This window comes from Lepidothrix coronata, unplaced genomic scaffold (assembly GCF_001604755.1).
Source record: "Lepidothrix coronata isolate B3197 unplaced genomic scaffold, Lepidothrix_coronata-1.0 Scaffold89, whole genome shotgun sequence".
In the NCBI taxonomy this organism is placed as follows: Eukaryota; Metazoa; Chordata; class Aves; order Passeriformes; family Pipridae; genus Lepidothrix; species Lepidothrix coronata.
Window position 1 is genome coordinate 3,608,309 of NW_016690269.1, and position 24,910 is coordinate 3,633,218.

A 24,910-nucleotide genomic window follows, 5' to 3' on the forward strand; every position below is an offset into this window, starting at 1 on the left:
TTATTATACTGATACCACATTCTCAAATAAAACACAAAATGTAATAAAGCCGTATATTTTCTTTATTTACCTTATATTTTTTCTGTGTTAAAAAAAATAATTCTATAAGTAATAGCAAAACAAACATTTTCAACCAGCTCACACATATGCAAGGTATGTAAAATCTAATAGTATAAACTAGGATGGCAATGCAAGGGTATAAAATATCTTCTCTTTTGAGTCTGTGGTCCTTGAGTAATATTGCTTCTGTACTGGCCTTGCTTTTATACATGCAAGTCCATGAAATACTTCATGGCTTATAATGTAGCAGGTGAGGAATCAACTGGAAACTAAAGGAAATGGTCCTCAAGCCTAACATTGGCAGCTACTAGTTTTATTTCCATATTTACCATACAATTACTCTTTTCTTGCTATGAGGCACATTCAGAAAAAAGTCCAGGGCCAAATTTCAGCCTGTAATATCTTTGCAGTCAGTACATTTTAAGTAATTCAGATCCCCTATATTGTACTTCTGCAAGATACTTTAGTATGTAAATTATTCCTCCAGCTAAAGAAATAATGTTAAAAGGTCCTTTATATAGCCTTTTTTTTTTTTCTCTTTGATTTTCTATCATTATTCCATGCTGGCTGCTAAGGCATGTGCCATGCATGATGACCTTTGGCACTGGTGTGCTAGCGTCTGTGGGCAACCTCTCTAATTTTGATCTTTGTATGCCTCCTTAAGGTTGATCATGCTTTTTTCCCAGCTTCGTCCACGGGATCAAATGCTGTGACGTTGAGTATCATCAGCAATTTTTATTACACCGTCGATGTATAAACATTTATAAAAGTCTTACCAAACATAGTGCTTTTAAATGCTTTGCATCCCTGATCTGGAAATACTGTTTGATTTGTTGACAGACAGTCGAGAAAGATGCACCTGGCTGTGTAAGCCAAACCAGGCTTCTTTATGTGTTTCAGAAACTATTTAAGAATGTAAAGAGACAATCTGACAAAACACAGAGTGGCACTGAACTGGGGCAGAGGAGATCTGCTTTTGTTCCTGGGTCTGCCACTAACCCACTGGGCAACCTATGTGCAGTTGCTTCCTCTCTTCATGCCTCACTTTCACCACCTGAGAACTTAAGATAATGATGCTGTCCTTCTTGCAAAGTGCTTTGAGATTTACGGAGAAAGAGTGTTGTGTAAGAGCCAGGAATTTGTTGTCAATGAAGAATCTTAACTTTTTTCCATGCTCTTTACAGTTTTCTCTTCTAATGCAATGAAGTAAATACACACAAAAAAAGTCTTTCTGAAATAAGTAGCAGCTTCACACTTGATTCTACTGGTGCCAGAATTTCTTCTGAGTGAATGACAAAGGCTGTGCTCCTCTCTAGACTGTGCTAATAGCAATTCTTCCCCAAAGAAATGTATACTATCACTCTACTTGTGAAATATCTGCACATTTGTTAGAAAGGTGGGAGTTAAGCAAGCAATAACTCTGAGAGAAACAAGGTAGAAATTTTTAATGCAATTACTGCATTTGAGCATCTCCTGGAAGGTATTTATAATGCAACAGCATGCATGCTAGTAATATTAGTGCTTGACTTCATTTTCCCATGTTTCTTGACATAAACATTTACTAAAAATATAGTAGGCTTTTTTATTGGTTCAAAGCAGTTCCTAAGGTGCAAATTGTGACTTCTGCAATTTTAATGTGTCCTTTAAAAACTGTATGTGCTTATTTTATGTTAGATGGCCTTTGTTATCAGTAGGATTCACACTTCAGTCATTCATATTAGTTTTTAAAAAAGCTTTGGAGAGACATCCAGGAAAGCTCACATTTTGTACAATTTTTCCCCTTTCAAAGGTTTTGAGAACAGCAATTTCCCCTGATAGATTGTTTTAAATATTTTCTTTTTCTATTCTGAACTTTGCATTGCATTGTAACACAGTACTGACTGCAACCCTTAATATGCCAAATCCTGTAGTGCTTATCCCAGAAAATCTTCTCTTAGAGGCTCCAATGGGCCCTAACTCCAGATATAGGATTTGGTTTTATAAATAATCACAGCAGTTCAAATCATGAATTTAAATGGCAAATATAAAACTCTTCAGACAATATAAAGGCAGTAGATCTAGTAGTGCAGAAACATAACCCCATTCTGATTGGAATATGGTAATGTAAAGAAGCATCACTCCTCTAATCTGATAAATTGAATAAAAACTTTGTATCCTGCATTGACCCCTGTCCAAGGGTACCACCAGTTCACCAGTTCAAAAGACATTTCATTCATTCATTAATCACACCATGTGTTCATTTAACCAGCAGCAGCATTTGAATCGAGTCTTTCCCATAGAGGCTTTTTAGGGGCCTCCCCAGTCAGTCCTCCCTGGGGAAGCTTTCTGTTTGTATATGTACACCATTTTTATACAATCTGACATTCTCCACGGGCAAATGTCTGTTCTTCTGAAACATACTTGGGCCAGAAACACAGGTCATTCTTGAAGCAATGAGTCCAGAAAAGCAGATGATCTCCACCTCTCCTGCAGGGACTGTCTTTTCCACAACCTTCAGTTCAAATACTACATCCCACCAGAAAGAAATATCATGCTGAAGGGTAGAGATAATATCTGTTCCTTTTAACTGCTGTACCCACACTTCCTTTTACTGTGCAATAGTTCATTTATTTGGCAGATCCAAGACTCTCTTATGCATACTCTCCACCAGTCAGTAGTGAAAATGGCACAGAATTTTTTGTTTACAGCATTCTTAAAGAAAATGATTAATGCCACCCAGAATGCATTTGTATGTTCTAGGTTTCTTCACAACTATTTTTTGATTTTCTTCTGACATTATACAGTGCTTTCTCTTGCAGTTATATGCAAATGAAAATATTATTAAGTTGACTTTCCAAATCTTTCACATTATGTGTGTGAATGATGAAAATTCTTCTTTTCTGTAAATTACAAAATTAGGTTTCCTGGGGCATCTTTCCTTTTCTTCCTGATTTATTTTCATTGAGTGCATGCTTTTTTATTTGTTGATTTTTGTCATAGCAACCACAGTATCTAATTTTTTCAAGTTCTGAAGCTTTCTTCCAGAACAGATACTAATAAATAGGATCTTGCATGGTTGTTTGGTGTCTATAGGTTTTACGTATGTGTTCTCAGGTGGGACTTCACAGCTGACTTCTGACAATGCAATTTCACATCACCACGCATTTGCCTTTCAGCTTCTCCTTCCTTTTCTGCTGCTTACTTTTTTTGCCATCAATTTGCAAGCTCACAGTCCTGCGTTTCTCCAGGTTGAGCAGCTCTTGGAACAACTCTTTCACATTGTGGTTCGTCTTGGCAGAAGTCTCCATGAAGGCACATTTCCACTTCTTAGCCATGGCTTCTCCTTCGCTGCTCTCCACCTCTCGGTTTTGGTTCTCGTCGTTCTTGTTCCCCACCAGCATTATTGGAATGCTTTCTATGTCTCCTTTAATCTGACATATTTGTTCATAGATTGGCTTGAGTTCCTCCAAGGACTGCCGGCTGGTGATGGAGTAAACCAAAATAAAGGCGTGTCCTTTAGAGATAGAAAGACGTTGCATGGCTGGAAATTGATGGCTCCCCGTGGTGTCGGTTATCTGCAAGGTGCATATGCTCTTATCACAGCTGATCACCTGCCGATAGGTGTCTTCAATGGTGGGGATGTAGCTCTCCCTGAAAGTGCCTTTCACAAACCTCAAAACCAAGGAACTTTTGCCCACTCCGCCAGCTCCGAACACGACTACCCTGTAGTCGTTGCTTTGCTCAGGCATGTTTCCCTGTGTGCCACTTGGTCAGCTAGGGGGGGAAAATTCTAGGGAAGAAAACGACAAAAGCAAGAAGACAGATGTTAATACAGGCAACATGTGAAGAGTGCACGTTGTCATATCTTTCCCAATAAGAGAAAAAAATTGTGACGTAATTGATGGCATACCAGTTGTAGTAATTTAAGAATATTTGCAGGGGGTTACAGAATGATTTTTTTCAGTAAATTTAGGGTTTGCAATCCAGTCTGGTAACAAAAGACCTTCTTCATCACTTCATGGCTGACTATAACTTAATATCATGAGTTTCAGCATTCTTTCTACTGTACTGATATCCACAGAAATAAAAAATTGCATCTGGGAATTTCAACAAGGCCAAGACCTGAACAAGCTGTACAGGCTGAATTACTCTTCTGTCTCTAAAACAGGTTTTCTTAAATCATAGTTGAAATATGTTGGCGAACGGGTGCATACAGTCAATTACTCTGAATATGCTGTATCTTCAGGAGTTGCAGAATTTATCTCCACTACAACTGAACAACTCTTTTTGAGTGACAACAAAGACATACTGGCAGATTATTCATCAGTAGCACAAGTATGCTTTGTTTTTAAATCCATGTGAGCCCCACTTCAATGTGTTTTTCCACTTGCATTTCAGATCAGAGAGTACATTTTGATAAACTTAAATTGCTCACATTCAGTCTGCCTTTTCATTCTAATATTTATGTTGCAATAGAGGATATTTAACATGACGCATGCAACGCTTGTTGGAGAGGTTGTGCAGTTACATTCACAACATTTTTAGTGGCCTGTATTGTAAAGGCTCACAGGTGCATATGTCAAAGGTCACAAAATTTTGTGATTTCTGAAGTCAATTCCCCTTGACAATACCCGTCTGCAAACAGTAGGACCACAAATATTGGCATAATTGTTAAATAACAGAAATGGTAAAGTTTTCAGGTGTTTACAAGCTGTAGCTGTTTTAGAATTCATTGAAATAAATGTGAAGATGATTTTGCCCTCCCATTAGCAGCAGCTCATTAGGTACACAGCACATACAAGTCTTTTTCATATTTAGTGAGATTTGAGCAAATAAACACTAAAAAATTGAACCCTAAAATTGAAGAGAATCTAGGATATTGTTACTTTTCAGACCAGATTTAGATATATAAGAGGTATGTGTAGGACAAACTGCAAAACTTGCTGAATCTGTATTTGTTTTTAAGAAAATTAGCTGTTTTAAAAGATAACCTCACCCAAGTGTCATAATGGCACCACTTGACTAAATCTGCCTGTTGCAATTTTGCCTGGGTAGCAGTAAATCCAGAACAACCCAAAGGAATTTCTTTCCTTTGAAGGAAAGCCTTCAAGACATTTCTTCAATGCACCAGAAGGAGCGATTGCATTGCTAGGTGAGATTGTACCTGTCTAGCAGCAGCAGAATAGCGATACCCTAGAGATATGGGCATTAGTGGACCCTCCATGATCTTATCTCAGTTGCAATCTCACGCCCAAATTTTTGCTTCTGCATTTTGATGCTGTTGTGCCACTTCGACTTAAGCTATGGCAACCCATGTTTCACTAATGCCTTCATTTTGTTGTTTGAGCATACCCTGATTTTGTTATCCTTCTTGTCCAGGGCATCCTATGCTGTCCTAATTCTAATGTCTGAGTAAGCTGAAAACATCTGTCTTTACACAATGTGTTGTGTGAAATACTTGTACATCCTCATTTGCCGTAGGACAGGCAGAATAACCAGTGCAACAGGGCCTGCTGATCCCAAGGCAAAGTGGAGAGCTGTCACACCTCTGCCTACCCAGCCTCGTTTCAGGCAGATGATGCCTAAAAATGGAAGAAAAATTCTCCAAACAATATTGGTATAGGTGAGGAAGAGAGCAGTTCTTCAGTGAAAGCTCTCAGGTGCGTGCAATACATCACAGAAGGCAGTGTCACCCCTTCTATCTCTCCTATGCTACAGTCACTGTCACTCTGAGAGACTTGTTTAAATACAGGAAAGACAGATAAATAAGTGTGTTTTTCCGGAAGCATTAAAGAAAATTGTTTTTCTGAGACCAGAATTCAAGGAACAGAAAGGGAAAGTAGCCTCAGAAAACACACTGGTGTTCGTGTTTATAGAAGAGGGAAAACCCTCTGAGGAACAAAGAAAATGGGTGAGCAGCTCATGATGTTAAGAAAGAAATAAAAAAAAGAAAACCGACACAAATCCACCAAACGAAGTAGCTAGAAAAAATTGAGGAGGAACAAGAGGAAGCTAGCAGAATGCTGTTCCACTGAGGATAAAACTGTACCTAAGAGCTGCAAACATGCAAATTCAGAACAGTCATAGAGTTTATAGTTGTGGATGACTGCACCGCATGAGCTATCATAAGAATTATAGTTTAATAATTTCTTGTGAGCAAAAAGGCAAGAGAGGAAAACCTGGGTATTCCACCTCAGAAGCAGCTTAAGCATTGCACATTCATATAATATGCAGCCTAAGAACTATGGGACGAGGAGAAAAAATTCTCTAGGAAAATTTCTGCTGTGAAAATCAGTGAAATGTAGAGTAGAGAAATAAAATTTTAAAAGCTAGCTGAGTGTACTCCTGCTTTATTATGCTTTATGCTTTGAGCATACTCAGAAATCTCAGAGAAATCTGACACATATGGTAGCCCAAAAGATAGAACAAACTGAAATGTGGCACTTCATGGCACAGAATTAAGCATACAAAAACTTCTAAGGGATCCTGAAATAGCAAGTTATTGCAAAAAGGGAGAGTGTATATCTGTGGTGGAAAAAAAAAAGCATTAATGGGCTTACATCATAAAAGAGATTCCCATTAGACATTTGGAAAACTTTACAGGGGTAAGAAGAGCAGACGTATTGCTTAGGGAGATTTTGCAGACAGTCTTTAGAAATTACCGTAGTATCAAAGGATAATTCCAGCTGGAAGGGACCTGAGGAGGTTTCCAGTCCAGCCTGGTGGTCCCAACAGGGTCAGCCACGAGATCAGGGAAGGTTGTTCTGCCCTGTCCAGGTGTGAAAACCTCCATCATTTATTTCCCACGGCCTCTCTGGGAAACACTGCTGACTTACTGACAGGATGACTTTTTTCCCACTTATATTTGTCCTGCTCAGGAACTGAGAGGAAAAAAAACCCAAAAAACAATCTCATGCATGGCTTTTTGATCACATTGAGGAGAAAGGATGCCCTATATATGCATTTTATCATCTGTTGGTATTCTCTGTGTGGATCTGGTCAGAGAGTCTCCTGCAGTGAAAATCATTCTGTATGTCTGTGGTGAGTTTGCACACAACTGTTCATTTTTTAACTCTTTCCATACTGCCCTTTAGTTTGCTGATGTTCTTTGTCTTAAAATACGTTCATGAAAGCACACAACAGAACAAAATAAAGTATGATATTGTTTCATCAGTTTTCTGTATTCTTTTCAGTGTAGGTACGGAAAAATTAGCTTGATAGAAATCTGGGTTTTCAGATGTACAGGATCATTTCTGATTCATACTTATGAAAACCCGTTTCATAATCTGCACATAGAAAAATGCTTTCTAAACATTAAAACTGACTTATTCGTAATAAAGCCTCATTTGCTGCTTTTGCTAGTTTCACAACCTGCGTCAGTGGAAATTTACTATCATCCTCTGAAGTGTCAGTTTATCAACACTATCCTCACTTGAAAAGGCAAAATACTTTCTATAACATACATTGATATCCTTCATTTTTTAAATTGTCTGATTGCAAAGTTCAGCAAATCAGAGTCTGCACCTCTGCTGACAGCTGTTTCCTGCAGATGCTCTGTTAGCACAAGGCTCGAACTGCTGTAGTTCAGCTACTGCAGGTGAACTTAATGGGCTATTTACAGGGACAAACCTCTGCCTCCAGTTCAAACTCAACTGCAGACCTTTGTGTTGGTCTGCATGCTTTCCCCATTTATTTCTGACATGCCAGGTGAAAGAACTGAAGGGCTGCTCTGACAGAACTCTGGTTCAAGGTCTGAGTCATTTTAATATAAAATCAGTTATTTTATTATATAGTGGTAACAAAAATATGCATTCAAAATGTTTAAACAAAGTACTTCACATTATAGTTTATGTTCTTTATAGTTCAAACCCTTCATGTTCTTTGGCTGACTAATTACATGTAGGTGTATTAGAATTTACTAAATTGATGTTCCTGATCCTATACTTAGCCACTGGATCTCCAGAGTTATTTTTAATTGTTTGTTTGGTGTTTTTTTTCTGTTCTAATTCTTCTATCAATTGTATTTATAACTTGCCTCTTATGTTTGCATTTAAGCTATGGATAACATATACAATAAGAGGCAAAAGGCATAGGATGGCTGAAAAATATCTTCTAAAAACTAATCTACCTGAATAACTACACTTAGAGTAACATGAGATGAGAATCTCACAGCTCATGAACTCCTTCAGGTTATACTTGAAAATAGGTAAAAAAAAAAAATCACTCACTCTCCAGTGTTTCCAGTCTTGGGTTTTGTTGCAAAAGATTTTCATCACGTTTGCATCGTTAGACTACCATGAAATGTCACAGATTTGTTATTTTTTTACTAGATGGTATCTTTTAGTACAGTATTCATTTTATAAACAACGTCATTGCTTTCTGGAGTCAGAGACTTTGATTACATCTTAACTGATTCAGTTATTGAGGTTTTATGATGTCCTACTGAGATGTCAGTCTCGTGTGATATACAGCAATTTTCAGATGTTGGGTATTAATTTCCTGAAAACTCTTTTTCTTCAGGTAAAACCATCTCATGTCAGTCAGTGGGTTTTGTTGGGTTTTTTTTGTTTGGTTGTTTGGCTGCTTGTTTTAACTCTAAGGTGACGTCTCTGTTTATATTGTCATTATTATAATGAAAATTCAATAAAGGACAAGCAACGTTTTTAGTTCAAAATCTTGCCTCAATTTAAATTAGCATTCTTTCCAGGCTATCCAGCAATGGCACCACTATACAAAGATACAAGGTACAAGATGAAGAATGTACCTATAATTAAGATGGATTTCAACATGTCTGTAAGGTTAATGTCCACTTCAGCATATCAAATGTGAAAAATGTCACATTATTTTTATAAAATATAGAAAGAGAGCTCTGCAAGGAGGTTTTGCTTGTTGCACTCTATGGATAGAAGCAGGCATTCCTTGGGGAGTATTTTCATTATATCTGCTAATGAACATGGACTTCAAGAATGGGGACTTTCCTACTTCCAGTGTCTTCAACTTTGAATACAAGATTGACTTTTTCATTCTTTTTCTTTTCTTGGCTTCTTTGGTCTCTTCAAGTCAATGGAGATTTGGACACATTTGAAGACCAAATGTTAACTGTTAAAATGGCTCTTTCTTGCAACATGAGGCTCTAGTCCATATGGAAAGAACTTTTTTATTCTCATGTTGAACAAAATGTTCTTTGAAAGTCTGCTTCTTGATCAACTAATGTAAATCATGATTTTTTCACTGCATAAATGTGGTAGCGCTTTTAATTTATCTTGTTCTCGACCATAGCTAGAGAGAAAAGCATTTATAGCTTAATATTCTTTATCATCTGCCAGAAAGAAATCAGACAAAATCAGACATTCTTCTTATTCAGTGTATTCGTAGAAAGCAAAAATTCGGACTACAAACTCAATTTATTTAAACTGAAACAGTTTCCATTTTAGAGCTATGATTTCTACAATGTTGAAACTGTTTGAATTTGGACAGAAAATTCATAACTTAGAAACTGGGTTGGACTGAGACAGAGCAGAAAGCTAAAACTGCTTTGGGTGACCAGAATGTCAAAAAAGTGTCTGCTTTGGAGGAGTTTGGACTAAGCAGTGTTTGCTTTCAAGTGTCCAAAAAAAAGAAAAAAAGAAGAAAAATAAAAATTGCTCTTTTTTTCCTTTCTTTTTCTTTTTTTTTTTTTGTTTTTTTTTTGGTATAAATGTGGTGTAGGTTTCAAGCTAAGTATCAGATACCAACTTTACAAAGTCTTTCAGAGAGGTTCTCTGAGAGGTTTCCTTCATGCTACTGGCCTAGCACAGAAGAGAAACAGCAAGAATAGGAGTCTTTAAGAATAATTCGTTGCAAGTGTTTTTCTGTATTTATGGAAGGAGACTATTTGTATGTAAAGGAGGTAGAATACAGCCTGTATATTGGTCTGCAGTCACAGATGCTGTGCTCTGCTTTAGCAAACTGTCATATTGTCATCACGCCAACGCGGAAAATCTCATTCCCAAAACAATAGCTTTTCAAAATAGCTTTTCGTTTGAATCCCTATAAATTCTTACATCAAATGGAACCCCTGTTAAAATGAAAAATCCCAAATGAATAGTTGTCACAGTAAGAAAATCTTTACCAGTTTCTGAAACCACGTTTAACTAAAGTGGCATTGCTTGTCGAAGAAGGTGAAACTGTCACAGAAAAATGAACGATGCAGAAGGAACTGCTGATTCCCTTCTTGGCTGAGGGTTCCTGTGCAGAAAATGCAGAAGGTGTTGGACCTGAACTAACAAAGAGGTTTACAAGTAGGAGTACACCGAAATTTTGTGCTCTGTTGCTGTCTAAGAGCTTCCAGCACTAACCCTTGAGTAACAGGTATGTACTAATGAAACATTACCATAAAACAAGATTCAGTATCGTTGAACACAGTTACCATGCAAAAGAAAAAGCCTTACTTTCATGCAGTAACAGAAACATTATGCTATATTTATCCAGGATGGACAGTTAGACACATTTACCACGCCAAAAACCCCGTACTTTCATGCAGAAACGGAAATAATATACTAAGTGCATCCAGGATGCACAGGGGTCCTATTGGTTGTCACTTCCTATTTAGTGGATTGGTTAATCTTAAAAGTAAAAATGGAGCATTTCATGACAGTTTCTGTCTAAATTCAGGACTAGTTTTAGATACTTCATTGACTTGAATGGAGCTATTCTTACTTTTATTTATCTATTTGAGCACTTTGGTAAACCAGTGTCTTAATCTTTAAAGTGCTTATCATCAAAACTCAGAAGTCTTTGTACATGTGTATTTAGGTATTTGGAATATATATATATAGGAATGGGCACAGAGAAATAAAAATGTCAAGATAACAGCACTGTGTTCAACTCCCTTTGGGACTGATTTTTTTGTAGTTTTCTTTCCAACTTAAACAAAATACTGTAGTTTTTCCTCAATTTTCAATAGATTTGATTTAACCAAGTAAAGAGAAAGATCAACTTACAATGTTGAATGTTTGCCTTTCAACAGGTAGGTTGCCACTGTGAGCAATAGGGTTATAAATTGGAATTTTTCATTCCTGTAAATGCAGAATAAGAGACTCAGTTTGACCTTTCAGCCCCTCTATTTTTTAATAGTAGAATACTGTTTTGGCATTGAGCAATGACTTTACATGCCGTAGTGAACTTCTGCTTCTCCAGATGTAGACTAGCCAAAATAGTTTCTGCATCTTATGGAAAAAGGTATGAGTTTTAAGTTTTCCTGGATGGAGGAACTTAGAAAAGTACAAAGCACCAAAAAAAATGCAGATCAAGAAAGAACATTCTCCAAATGATCATTTTACTCTGGAGGGTTTGCATGATTCCATATACTGTGAGATTCATAATCATTCAGAGATAAAAATGCCAACATAAGCAACCAGCTATTTCCACATAAAAGTGTGTATTTACACAGAAGAATAGTATATTCATGGAAAACTAACATGGAAAAAACCCCTTCATTCAGCAAAAGAAACTGTATGAAGACTGGTGGCCCCTGTTGCTCTCACTGTAGCCCTCAATTCTGATGCTCTTACACAGCCCAAATAATATCCGAAGCAAAACAGTGTAGCTTAAACTGGGAGCATTTTTGCAACTCCTTTGTTGTGCAATAAATTGTGATTAGGATAATGCAGTGGATTTCAGGACCCAAAACATCCCTGAAAAGTAATTAAATAATGCAGTACCATTGCTGATATGCTTTCAGACGCTAGTAAGAAGACTGTTCTTCCACTCAAAAAAGTTATGAAAACCAAAAGTTAAAGTATAACTTTGGGGTATTGTATGGCAATAGCAGTTTTCTGATAGGAGTTTCTAAATGTTCGTAAGAAGCTATTTGTTGTCTATAATGTGCAATTTATTGTAACCTGGTTTGGGGGAAAGTTGTATCTATTTTTCTTTTTACTCCGAAGAGTTGGGGTTTTTTTAACGATTTATTTGCAAATCTGCCTCTCAGGACTTTCACAAACTGAATAATTCTCCCTCTAGATTTTTTTTATTATTATTTTTAAAGAGAAAATAAATTTCATACTAATATTCATCACTGTCCCAAATTTCAATTCTTTTTGTTCTGAAGCAAGAAAGGTAGGTTAAGCCCTTAAAGTAGTTTAGTCTCAACTCTTGTTTCTTCTCCTTATAGTATTAAAGAAAATTGTAAAAATTATATTCTGAATGTTAAAAAACAATTACTCAGTAACACATGACAGCATTTTCATGTTTGCATGAAAAAATTAGGAAAATTGTAATGTTATTTATTTGGGCCAACAGCAATATTTTAGCTAACATTTGACTATTAGATAACTAACTTTTTCAGAATAGATAAAAGTTGTCAGCTTAAATTTTCAGGGAAGAACACAAAATTAAATAAAAATAAATAAAAAAAACAAGTGTTCTTTTCTTAGCTTCAGATTAATTTTAAGTCAGGATTACTGGACTTTTTGGGAAGGAAACAGCTGCAGTCCAGGAACGGATTTGCCCTTTTCATATGCTTGTTTTAATATGTATATATTTTAAATGAGGATGCTGAAAGGCTGACATAACCTCATTGGAACTTGTTCAGATTCAACTAAAACCTGCAGTCAGGGTGATGCTGACTGAATTTTACTGCCATAGCATATTGCAGTCCTGCATAGCCAGAGAGACTGATTTTAATCTTGGATACAGAAGCTTAACATTCAACATTAAAATTATTTTCTCGAGGGGAGGTGGTCCTGCCCTCAATGTGAGTTGAAAGGTGCATTTGTCACAGATTTGACACACCCTTTTTCACATTTTACTTGTCTTCCTTTGATACCCATTTCAAGAATTATACAGTCATCAATATTTTTGGTTGAGAACTAATCAATACCTGTTTATTCAAAAAGGCAAATTAAAGCATGTTCTGTTTCAATTAATATGTACAGTTGCATTGTCACTCAGTGAGTCTTCTTCGCTTCTTTTCCAGCAGTAAAGTGAGATAATTTAGTGCACATTTTAATGCCACAATAAGAATGCAGTGAAAGTATCTGTTCACTGATACTTAGAAACCTTTGTTTGTGTGTAAAGTAAAAATACCAAATGGAAAAACATTTCCAGGAATATTTTTTTTACTGAAACATTTATGGAAGTTTTTCATTTTAAAGGGAAATTCATATTGCTAATATCCATGTTTTACAAAACTGTGATTTTTCTTCCTCTACATAATATTGATAATTGCTCTATTAATCCTAGTAACATAAAATATTAAGGGGAAATTAACAAACATTTGAAATCAGCCCCACATACCAAGCTAAATGTCCCACAGTGAACACTGTTTCAGCTTAAATGTACAAATGACCCAACACTCACATACAGTGTGGGAGATGGAACAACTGAATGCAGCTTATTATTACAGAACAGTTACTGGAGTCCACTGTGAGTTGAATGCAATTCAATGTAGTATATAAATCAAAAACATTAAAAAAAAAAGAAGGAAGAAAAGCACATGTTTCTTTCTGTAGGAAGATCTTTGAACCAGAATATTGTTTATTGTATGTTTATTAAAAAAACTAAGTTTGAGGCAATAGCACATACCCTGTCACAGTGAAAGTGTAAGTGTTTGCTTTTTCACACATGATGGTGGGATCTTTACAAGGGTGAGTGTGTTGGTTAGCACAAGAGAAAATCCCTATAGAACTTTGCCAGATGATCCTCAAGGGAAGCTGGAAACAGTGCTGGTAACAACTTCAGGAACGGCAGTACCAGTTTACATATTGTTCACTATTCTAGTGGTACTACAGAGACTGCAGTGCCGCTTAATATAATCTTGACCACTTGACCATAAGGAGCCATGCCTCTGAACTCCAATTAAATTCCAAAGAGCTCAGCCCTGCACTGTGAGAAAGGGATATTATTCAGCCTGAGGACCATCGGGGCTCATGAGTCTGCTGGTATAAACAATAGGGCAGCACAGAGCATAAATATGCTTTCATCTGACTGACGTGAGATATGTGGAAAACTGTGTTTCCAAAGACCTTGACTCTTCAACGCAGGCAACTTCCAGTGAAAAGTAAGAATGCTATTTAGTACTGAAAGAGACCTACTGGATTATCAAATCCAGTGCCTTGCCTCTGCAGGCAACCATTTCACATAATCCCTTCCATCAAGTTGCAACCAAAAAGCATTTAGAGTGTTTTCTATTACTTCAACTAGAATGTAATTTAAGAACCTTGCTGCTCTAATGGTTTGAAACCTTTAAGCCTAAGTGTATTCACAGCTCATTTATACCCATTCATTCTTCTCTCTTCCAAGGGACAAAGGATAAAAAGCTGTACATCACCATCATTCTCCCAGGTCCACGGGACCACTGATTTGCAGTTGCGTGTTTGAACTTGATCCATATCTGTGCAATTCTTCATGCAAGAGACTCAGAAACGTGGTGTGTGATGTGAGAGAGAGAGCATGAAACCTGGAGGAACATCACCTTTCTTAGTCCCTGAACAATGGCATGGATCCCATTCTGTGTGAACTGGGCACTACTGCATTCAGTAAGGACAGAGAAACCCCAGGGAACAGCTCCTTGAGCTTTTCTGAGTCAGAAAACTAAAAAGGGGAGGGAGGAAGGGGGAAGCCAAAACAGCCCTCTGAACCAGAATTAAAAATGGTGAGATCCTGCAAACATCCTAGACAGTAAAATGTAAAGCCTGGCAAACATATAACAGCAATCATTTCCATCAGCATCATTTACATAAAAAGGTGTGGGGATGCGCACCTTACACAGCTGTATGTGTGTGCATGTATAAGCAGGCATATACGTGTTGACTTATGTCCAGGCACTCATGAAAACAGAACATTCAGAAGATGCCTTAAAATTAAAACGCATCCAATCTTGTTGCTCCGTTCCGGGCTCACCCTTCTGTGGCTGAGTGGTGCAGCATACAGAGCATTCCACATTTCACGGGGAAGACAGCAAGAGAGAAAGTGTTATCAAATCTGAATTCAGTCACTCTGAGGCACTTCAGAATGGTCTTTCACGATTTATTATCTTTCATTCAATTGCGAGAGACATGATCTACTGAATAAATAAAATATTTCCCGCCTGACAGTGGAATGCTGCAAAGTTGTATCTCTCTCAAAGAAAGAAACACCCAGCGTTGTTTCATGCAGACTCTACATTTTTGTATTCTTCCATCAGTTAAAATGTAGCTTTCATTAAAAAAAAAATAAAAAAATAAAAATTAACCTCTCCTTAAACCACTGCAGTGGCAGTGCTGTAAACTAGGGCAAAATTCAGCACATCGAGTTTCATGAAAGACAGTTGGAAAAACAAGGTTGTGAAGTCATTACTAGCATCCCAGCACAAGGAAAATGATATTGTTAACTGGTCGTTATGTGTATGACCAGCTTCTGGTTTCCTTGCCAGCCCCAGTTTGCAGCATTCCATGTTCTCTCCGTAAGACAGAAGCTTAGATCAAATCTTGCAGTCACAACTCACACGAAACTCTATCGACTTCAGAGGAAATTTTGCCTGAGTGAGCACTGTGGATTTTGGCCGAAAGAAATGAAGACCTCTACCCTCAGCACAAAGCTGTGCCTATTTGTACGAGGTGACAACAGAAAGACAGCGGGAAAAAAAAAAAATTACCTGTGTGGGAGCAGAAAGCTTCAAATGCTCTTCAGTTTCTGCCTGTCATTGCACCAGCTCTTCTCCCTCTCTGCCCTGGGTTTCTTCCACCAGAAAGGAGCCCCTGCCTTAATCAAGGGGGGCTGCAGCCTGCGACGTCCCCTTGTGCCCTGTGTTGGCTGCTGCCTGCCCTCTCCTCCCGTGGCTCCTCTCCCCTCTCTCCCCGGTACCTGGGTTGTGGATAATGCTCTCGTTGGCTTGATCGCAGCCTCTCCGCTTTTAGGGACGGTCTGACTCCAGCCCCTGCTAGAGCTACTGCCTAAATGGCGACGGCAAAGCTCATCGAGGCTTTTAACTGCCACCTACTGAATAATTGTGGAATATATATTTATATATAAGGTATATATGCATACTGGCTGTAATTTTCTGTTTTTCTCCACCAATCTAGTAGATTTTTGCAATTAGTCTTCAAACGCTCCAAATATTCTGTAGTTTATCATTTAAAGCTCTAGCTCTTACACTAACCTGTGCTTGTAATTCTCCCTTTCTTTCAGCAGCGAAGCACAGACCAAGCCTGTCCCTTTAACTTTAAAAAGCTTACAAAGCCTTTGGTGAGGTTTATCCCCAGTAGGCATAAAACAGGAAAGCCCTATTCAAATCAATGGAGCTGTGCTGATTTATCTTAGCTGAGAAATTAATCCCTTAGGTCTAATATTTATTCACAAAAAAAAAAAAAAAGAGTGGAAAGAAAAATGTGCCTTAAAAATAGCTTTTGTCCAACATAGCCCCTCAGAATTTCACTCATCTGAAACAGATTAGACTTTTTTTTTTTTTTCCCTAAGAGCAGTGTAAAACAGGATTCCTGAAGTTTATGGACAAACATAAATTAAAATGTTTTATCCACCTTTAATGGTGATGATATTTTATTTTTCTCCTTTGGTGAAAAATTCATAGGCAAAACCTAACGACCCCTTCAGCCATTTATTTTTTAAAAGAACTCCTAATGCATTTTTCTCGACTAGAAGATGTCTGAAGGTGTCTGAACTCCTACTGCAGAAAGAAAGTCTAAGTACAGGATCTCCCTGTGAATACCCAGGGAAGGTGTGTGGGGATGGTACCCTCATAACCAGATAGTAGGGGTATGTAGGACTATGGTTTCTCCAAGCTTGCAACACGTAACTGAGTTGAGTTTTGACATAAAAGGGCTCTGTGCCTATCCTGAGGAGCACTGCCCTGTGGAGGACAAGTGGCACCCAGCACCCTGGGCACAGCAGCATGGAAAGTGTTCAGGTTTTAGGCTTGCTGTGGCTGACCAGTTAGCTCCCAACAGCTGATGTGATAATTTTTAAACATAACCCTTGGTGGCACTTAAAAATTGATTGGTTTGTTTTGTAAAAATGGATTTGTTTTAATTGCTTTTGTGAAAGATCCATTTATGACGCTAGTGCTTTTGCTGAACACAGAGATGAAAAGGTTTCTCCCCTAAATTTGTGGTTTACAGAGTATATGTGTATTAGTATGCATGATGACCTGGCCAATATGCCCTGAGGAAATAATTTGCACTAGTGTGTGGTTCTGCTAGAGAATAATCCTGGCTCCTGTTTCCATGGGCTCCCAGGCAGCAAGCTGTGGATCAAACCATGTGCTGCCAGCCTGCTCTTTTGCCTGACAGCAAAGCCCTGCCTTTGGTTTTGTCACCACTTCTCAGCAATTTCTTAATCCTGTGTGCTTAAAGAATTGGTTAGTCAGTATCTCAAAACCAAAAAATTACAGTAATATAATTACTGCAACACAGCATGAGTGCAGAATCCAGACCCACTTATTGAATAAGTCCACAAAGTGCTTCTGTAGTTGCAAAGAATATGTCTCAGTAATTTTCAAAGGTCAACAGATCTCAGTCCTCAGCGAGTGCGTCCTTGTTGCCAATGTGGCTTTCAATTTTCCTTAAAAACCATGGGAGCACATGAAGAATTTTAGAGTTATGACTTGCCACAAATCTTACTCACTTGGTTTACATTGCGAGTCTGAGAGAATCTAGTTCTCGAACCCTATTCCACCAGGATGGATGATCAAACTTTAGAAAAACTACCTTTTCAAACTGAATTTACTTCAGTTACAAGTATCAGTATAGCCTGTCTTCATTCTTTCCTTATCTGTCCAAAGAACAGAAATCTTTCATTTACAGGTTCCCGATTTGTACCTGCACTGACGGACAGAAATTCCACTTCTACAGCTTCCACCTGGGCTCTAGCCTGCCAAAATCACCATGACGTTTTTCCTGGGTTGCCATGCTATAATTCACTATAAAGGAGACCCGTATGGGATTTCCCTCACTATCTCTGCTGAAAACTAACATGGCAGTTCCTACTCTCAGCAGTGGTTTTGTAACACTGCTGCTCTAAATGGCATTGTTCAGACAAGACAGACTTCTAAAATCCCACGTGTGCCTCTCTCATCTTGTGATAAACACAGGTCATTCACACGTGGTCCCAATGGAGGATCCCACGGAAATGATCCCGGGTCAGTCCCACCCAGGCCAGCAAAGGCACCACAGGGTGAAGGTTTCCCTGCCCTAAGCTGCAGGGAGAATGCATTGCTCCCCACGCTGATGTATGTTAACGTGGGATGGAGTGGACAGGGTCTGTTCGCAGCGAAGGTCTTCCCTTCTCCCAGTGGCACCACAGACCTCTGCCCTGCAACTGCAGAATGTGTACCAGTAACCCTCATCTGTTACTGTGTAGAAGGGAAAGTGCAGAGGGCAAGGGCACAAAGCCCTACTAGACTATTTCTCTTACAAGCTTCCCTCACAGCGAAATATCTTAGCCAAGCCGTGTGATTATTAGGTTTCTGTGCTGCATCCATACTAGAGAGGGCATTTAAGGAACAAGAAGTTTGCTTATTTAGCAAAATATGAGCTGCCTAAAGCTTGAATGCACACTTAACACAAACCTGCATAAGCACTGGAAGTGCTTCCAAGTCAAAATTCAATCCGTGGCCCATACACAGCATGGAAAAATGAGAAAGTCTTCAGTTTGCCCATAAATGTTTAAGATGAAACAGCTGCTCACTTGTAAGGATTTTCTCTGTGCAAGGCAGAACATAGTCTTGACAAAGAAAAACCAGCAGAGAGCAGGGACTAAGCTCACTTTTGTCTTTTCTGGGATGGTTTTCCCCCGTTAACCTCTGTTTCTCTGGAATGCTTTCACTAAACCACAGTCTGGCTAAAATACATCCCTCTCCTCTTGCACATTTGGAAACTTACTGTCTTAGCTATGCAATGTTGTAAAGAAATTTAGTTCTTCCTTCCAAGTACCCTTCAAAATGGCTAATAGTTCTCATAAATTTACCATACTTTGGTATCTTCCCATTCTGTATTTACCAGTTGGATTAAAAAAGGAGGTAATGAGTTGTCTTAATCAGCAGTACATTGGACATTGCAAAAGATCTTAGCATCAGAAAGATTTACAGGAGTTTTTGTCCAATAGGAAGAAATAACTTTCTGATAAAATTATTATTATTAAGGGTGTTTCTCCAGGGCAGCTGATTGTCAGCAGTGGATCTTTTAATGCCCTGCATTTGGTCAAATAATTATATTTAAATATGACATGACAGTAGCTCCAGGACAGTTTATCTAAAGGGCTGTATTTTGTGCTTGCACATTTCATTTGAATATTAGGCAACTTTCACCATTTTGTAAATTAAGCATGAAATTGTAATAGTATTTTTAGTGCCTGCATGTTACTTTGAACCAGAAAAACTCAAAAAAAGTAGATAACTAGCAAGTTATTATTAGCACGTCTAAGTGCATCATAGCCCATTTAAAATGCACTGGAGCAGGTGACTATCTCTGGCAGAATTACATCTTATGTATAAATCCAGTGCACTTGAAACATATGTAGTATTTCAGGCAGTTAGTGGTCTACACCAAAACCATGAGATGATGAGGCCAAATTCTTCCTGGGTGTAATTGAGGTTCTCATTTATGTTGAGTGACTCCAGACTACCTCTTGATTTCAGTCAACTGGAAAGGTGGATCTTTATCCAACATGTTTTAGCAGCAAAGCCTCACCTGACCAGGAGTGTTGCTCTGTGAAATGTTGTGAAGAAAGCTCAAACTGCTGTTCTTCTGGAGGGGGGGCATCTTACGCTGTATGATTTTGAGGCCCAGGGGTACATATATGAAATATTGGGTTTGCTAGCTGCGGACTTTTAGCTCATTTTCTTGCAAGGTAACTTTGTGCTGCACACAGAAGATAAATAAATAAATAAATAAATATTGTCGTAATAAAACCCGGCCTAGCTCTTATCTTGCAATAAAATAAAGCAGCTATTTCAGCAAAATTGCAAGACATGTCGCTCCTTACAGGCTGCAGATGGAACTGGTAGCTTGGAGAAAATATTATCAGACCCCACAGTGCCATTTTCTCCTTTAGATTTCAGTGGACTTCAGCCCAGACTTTGTCATTCACACCTGCAATATGGTGGATATAGTTTCCTTGAGACACCCTTTTGACCTGCAATCTCCATTATTGACTGTATTACTCTGAATCAATATTTTCCAAGTTTTGACTTTATTCCTGATGAACAGAATGGCACAAGGAGATACTTTTGCCTTATTGTCTGTATAAGGGCCATAACTTCAGGGCTTGCTTCTGAACACTTGGGAGCAAGTGGTTTGCTGCTGATTTACAGGTAAAGAAAGACAAGGTCTAATTCTTATTGGCTTCTGGGTTGTCAGATACCATAAATGTGATTGAAGGAGATGGGCCATTGACTCTATCCTCTAATATCTTTCCAGGGTACACAGGGGAGAGTGTTATTGTGACTGAAAATTGATAGTTAACTGCATTTAACCTGATTTTCTGTGAAATGGTAAGATAGTGTAGCACTACTCAGTATTTAACATGATAATTTTAAAATAAAAATATGTTGGTGGCATTTGTAATAAACAAAAAACAGAAAACCAAAATTTCTGTGTTGTAAGCATAAAAAGAGTCATGTTCGACTCACTTTTCTTTCTGCAGATATAAGTCTCACTAAACCATGCACAAACACATGCACACGTAAACTAGTGATTCAACATCAATAAATTGCATAGAGCTGCAAATACAGGAAAAAGTTACTGTGCTTTGTTAGAAATCCATAAGCAATATTTAAAATTTAATAATATTATTTATATTATTTAATATTATTTTTCTTATTATTTAACTATATTCAATATATAATCTATATTATTAATATAGAACGTTGTTAGAATTTTGTGACACCTGTAAATTGTTAAGAACCCTTTATAGAAAAACAGAGTATTTCTCTCTTTATAAGTTAGTATAAGCACCCACCACAAAATATACTGGGTATAAATCAGTTTGTTAAGAACAGTTCTTCCATTTGCTGATCAATATTCACACTAAACCCCACAGTGTGTTTGACCCATAATCATCCAGGCATACTGAAGAAAATCTCCATGAAGGAGGAAGGCTAAGAAACTTGTGATAAACATAAATGAATTAAATTAATCAATTATTCATTGATCTTAACCCTGCAAATGCAAACTATAGCTCTCAGGACAAATGATGGTTTAGGCAGGCAAAATTTTAAATTTACGTGAGCATAATGCCTTAAAAGATTCAAACATTATGTCAGCTACTTACATTGCACTTGAAAATAAAGCTGAAAAATAGGAAAAAATTTCCCATAACTAGGCAGTCCTTCTTTTCTTAGTGCATTCATTTATCTTGTGCCCCTTAAAATGAAGACAACCCCATTCAGGTTTTACAACAGCTCTTAGGTGTAAACATTACAGGGGTGTATTGGGTTTGGATGGCAATGTTTTGGTCCATGGTGGAGAAGATATCCACCCGCAGTCCATGGAGGACCCCATGCTGGAGCAGATGTGTGTGCCCAAAGGAGGCTGTGACCCTGTCAGATGCCTGAGCTGGAGAAGGATCCTGGCAGAACCTGTGGAGAACACCTGGAGAGAGAAGTCTACACTGGAACAGGTTTGCTGGCAGGACCTGTGACCATGCAGGGGACCCACACTGGAACAGTTCCTGAAGAACTGCAGCCTCACATTGGAGAATTTTGTGGAGGACTGTCTCCTGTGGGTGGGGCTCTACACTGGAGCAGGAGAAGAGTGTGAGGAGTCCTTCCCCTGAGGAGGAAGGAGAGGCAGAGACAATGTGTGATGAACTGACAGCACCCCTCAAGCCCATATCTCTGGAGGACTGGAGGGGAGGAGGTAGAGAAATCAGAAGTAAAGCTGAGCCCAGAAAGAAGAAAGGGGTGGGGGTTGGGGTTTTGTGTTTTGGTTTCATTTCTCATTGTCCTTTTCAGATTTGATTGGCAATAAATTGAACCAATTTCCCCAAGTCAAGCCCGTTTTGCCTGTGAAGTAATTGGTGAGTGATCCCTCCCTACCCTTATCTCGAACCCTGAGCCTTTCATATATTTTGTCTCCCCCAGCTGAGGAGGAAAGGTATAGAGCAGATCTGGTACAAGAATATATCATTATTTACCAATAGTACATAAGCTTCATTAATTTTACAGCATTTTAAAAGTGCATCTCACATATACATATTTTATACCCTGTTATTCATATCAATCATAACAGAAGACATGGACAGGCTGGATCAATGGGCCAAGGCCAATTGCATGAAGTTCAACAAGGTGACAAGCTGGGTCCCACCTCTTGGATCTCAACAGCCTCATGCAGTGCTACAGGCTGGGGGGACAATGGCTGGAAAGCTCCTCAGTGAAAAGGGGCCTGGGGCTGCTGGTGAACAGCCAGCTGAACATAAACCAGCAGTGTTCCCAGGTGGTCCAGGTGGAATACTGGCTTGTGTCAGCAATAGTGTGGCCAGCAGGGCCAGGGCAGTGATTGTCCCCTGCACCTGGCACTGGTAAGGCCACCCCTGGAGTGCTGTGTCCAGCTCTGGGACCCTCAGTTCAGGAAGGACATTGAAGGTGCATGTTCAGAGAAGGGCAACATCTCCAGTGAAGGGTCTGGAGCACAGATCTTACCAGGAGCAGCTGAGGCAGCTGGGGTTGTTTATCCTGGAGAAAAGGAAGCTCTCTACAACTACCTGAAAGGAGTTTGTAGACAGGTAGGGATTGTCCCCTTCTCTCAAGTTACAAGCAATGGTACAAGAGGAAATGGCTTTGAGTTCCACCAGGGGAAGTTTAGATTGGATATTAGGTCACAGACTGCTAGAGGCTGCCCAGGAAAACAGCTGAGTCACCATCTCTGGAGGTATTTAAAAGGTGTGTAGATGAGGTCTTTAGGGACATGGTTAGGTGGTGGACTTGGCAGTACTAGGTTAGTGGTTGGACTCAGTGATCTTAAAGGTCTTTTCCAACCTAAATATTCCATTACTTTTTACTTTTGCACTTTCAGTACTACATAACATTCCCATTCAAGAACTGCTCACTTGTTGATCAACAACAGCCTGAACCTGCTATTACTTTCTCTGTTTAAGGCTAACTGCTTGACATGTTAGCTGTGTATTAAATATTTGGATTACATCAAACATTTGGAGAAAGAAATAGTCTTTTGGTTACAGACAAAGTATTACACACTTTGCAAATTACTTTATTTTTTGTTCAGACCTTATTGTTGCCTATTTGAAATGGAAACTTTCATTTGTGGTTGTCTTGACAGATCTAATTGGTACTCGAATCTGTCACCTGCAACCAATAATCAGAAGTGAGTAGTGAGCAGAAGAGAGCCCTCCATTATTTGCTAGGTTGCTGCTCTCAATTGTTGTTGAACTTCAATCTCTACAAGGAGTAGAATCAGGGTAACAATACAGGAAACAATGGACAACCTCTAATTAGACATAAATTCTACTAATTTGAAACTCTTCCTAGTATCTGTGATTCAAACTCCTGCCTTTGCAGGAATCTCCAGAGGTGGGAGTTGTGTTTGGCTTAGAAACCCCACAGTGTACGTGCACAAAATTTGCACACTAGCAATTCTCCTGTTTCTGCAGTATACAAAGAATATCAGCAGGAGTTTTTCACGCTCTCCTCTTGACTCTGCACTAAGTCTATTATTATCTCTCTCCTCTACCAACTAGATTTGAAGCAGAGACTTTGTGGGGCAAAAATACTTTTCACTACTGTCCACATTGCAGTTGTATGCAGAGGTGTGCACTGCTGTTATCTGTCTCTTTCTTGAGGATGTTCACAGAGGGGACTAGAGTCAATGGCAACTGCTAAACTGAGCCCTGTGGTCTTTAAGTGCTTTACCACCAAGTGGATTGGTCTCCTAACCCTGTCAAGAAATGTGAAATAGTACAGCAGTGCTTGACACAGTGAACAGACCTTTTGGAACCAATATCAATCAGAAACTACTCCCCGAACAAGGCATCTGGCATGAAGCAGGTCTAAGAACATGTGTATTTCTTTTTCCTTGTCATGTAATATAGTGATAAACTGATCCGCTTCATTTTCTCTGTCCCACGGTGTCAGCCCTTTTAGACCATTGATTCAACACTCTCATCAGCATTTCTGTCATTACAGAGATCTTATGTCTCTGAAAATGTTTTAACAAGCAGTGTTCCATCAGCTTCCCAAGAATAGCTGACGATTTAACAGGTTACTTCCTCTCAGCTGGAAGAAACTCTGCCTTTTACCTGATCAACAGTGAAACTCATCTTTACCTGTCAAGGTTAAAAGAGAAGCACTGAGTGCCAGTGCTGTGTTCCAGCAAGGCTGGCCAAGTCTGCCGTAATGTCCCCAAGGTGACTGGGGCACACAGGCTAGGATGGCAGCTCTGACAACCTCGTGCAGAAAGCAGGTTGTGTTCTTCACTGCTTCTGTAGGCCAGCTTGCTCAGCTGAAATGACTTGTCAGACTGAAAACTGAGCAGTCTACTCTTTCCACATCTCCTCCTCCTGGCACTGAAGGTTGGTCTCACCAGTGGCAGCAGCTTAGTGCCACCTTGTGTTACAGGAATCTGCCTCCTCCCCTCTGAGATAGCTTACATCTACCAACCAAAGTCAGGGAAAAAGCTTGCATTCATTTTCAGATATGAAAACAGTGCAAATAAAGGGAATAAGAAAACCTGTTGACAGAATTACTGTCAGATTCCCTTTTGCTATCACACTGATAAATTTTCTTTGGGATTCCATGTAAATCGTGGAAATATTTCTATCTACCCTTTATTTTTGTTGATTTTTCAGTTTTCTCTATAGTTCTTGCCACATATTTCTCTATTAAATGTATTAGCATTTTAAGGCCTTCGCTGGCATCTGTACACTTATGCATATCTGTACA

General features: G+C 38.7%; 1 protein-coding gene across 3 annotated transcripts; it reads right to left on the reverse strand.

Annotated features, from left to right (window-relative positions):
* Positions 1-548: 548 nt before the first annotated feature.
* On the reverse strand, positions 549-16,160 carry DIRAS2 (DIRAS family GTPase 2). 3 transcript variants are annotated; one of them, XM_017821243.1, is made up of 3 exons: positions 15,656-16,160; positions 11,022-11,096; positions 549-3,829 (listed from the first exon to the last, which is right to left on the reverse strand). In XM_017821243.1, exon 3 carries the CDS (start codon positions 3,786-3,788, stop codon positions 3,189-3,191), a length of 600 nt encoding a protein of 199 aa, XP_017676732.1. In that variant the 5' UTR covers positions 3,789-3,829; positions 11,022-11,096; positions 15,656-16,160; the 3' UTR covers positions 549-3,188. The 3 variants fall into 3 exon arrangements, with proteins under 3 accessions (XP_017676732.1, XP_017676733.1, XP_017676731.1); XM_017821244.1 differs by lacking the exon at positions 11,022-11,096 and adding an exon at positions 14,351-14,479; XM_017821242.1 differs by lacking the exon at positions 11,022-11,096 and having other exon boundaries at positions 15,656-16,158.
* Positions 16,161-24,910: the final 8,750 nt, after the last annotated feature.

What these genes read in the sequence shown, in the direction of transcription:
- DIRAS2 (XM_017821243.1), bottom strand. Translation starts at nt 3,788, where the DNA reads ATGCCTGAGCAAAGCAACGACTACAGGGTAGTCGTGTTCGGAGCTGGC.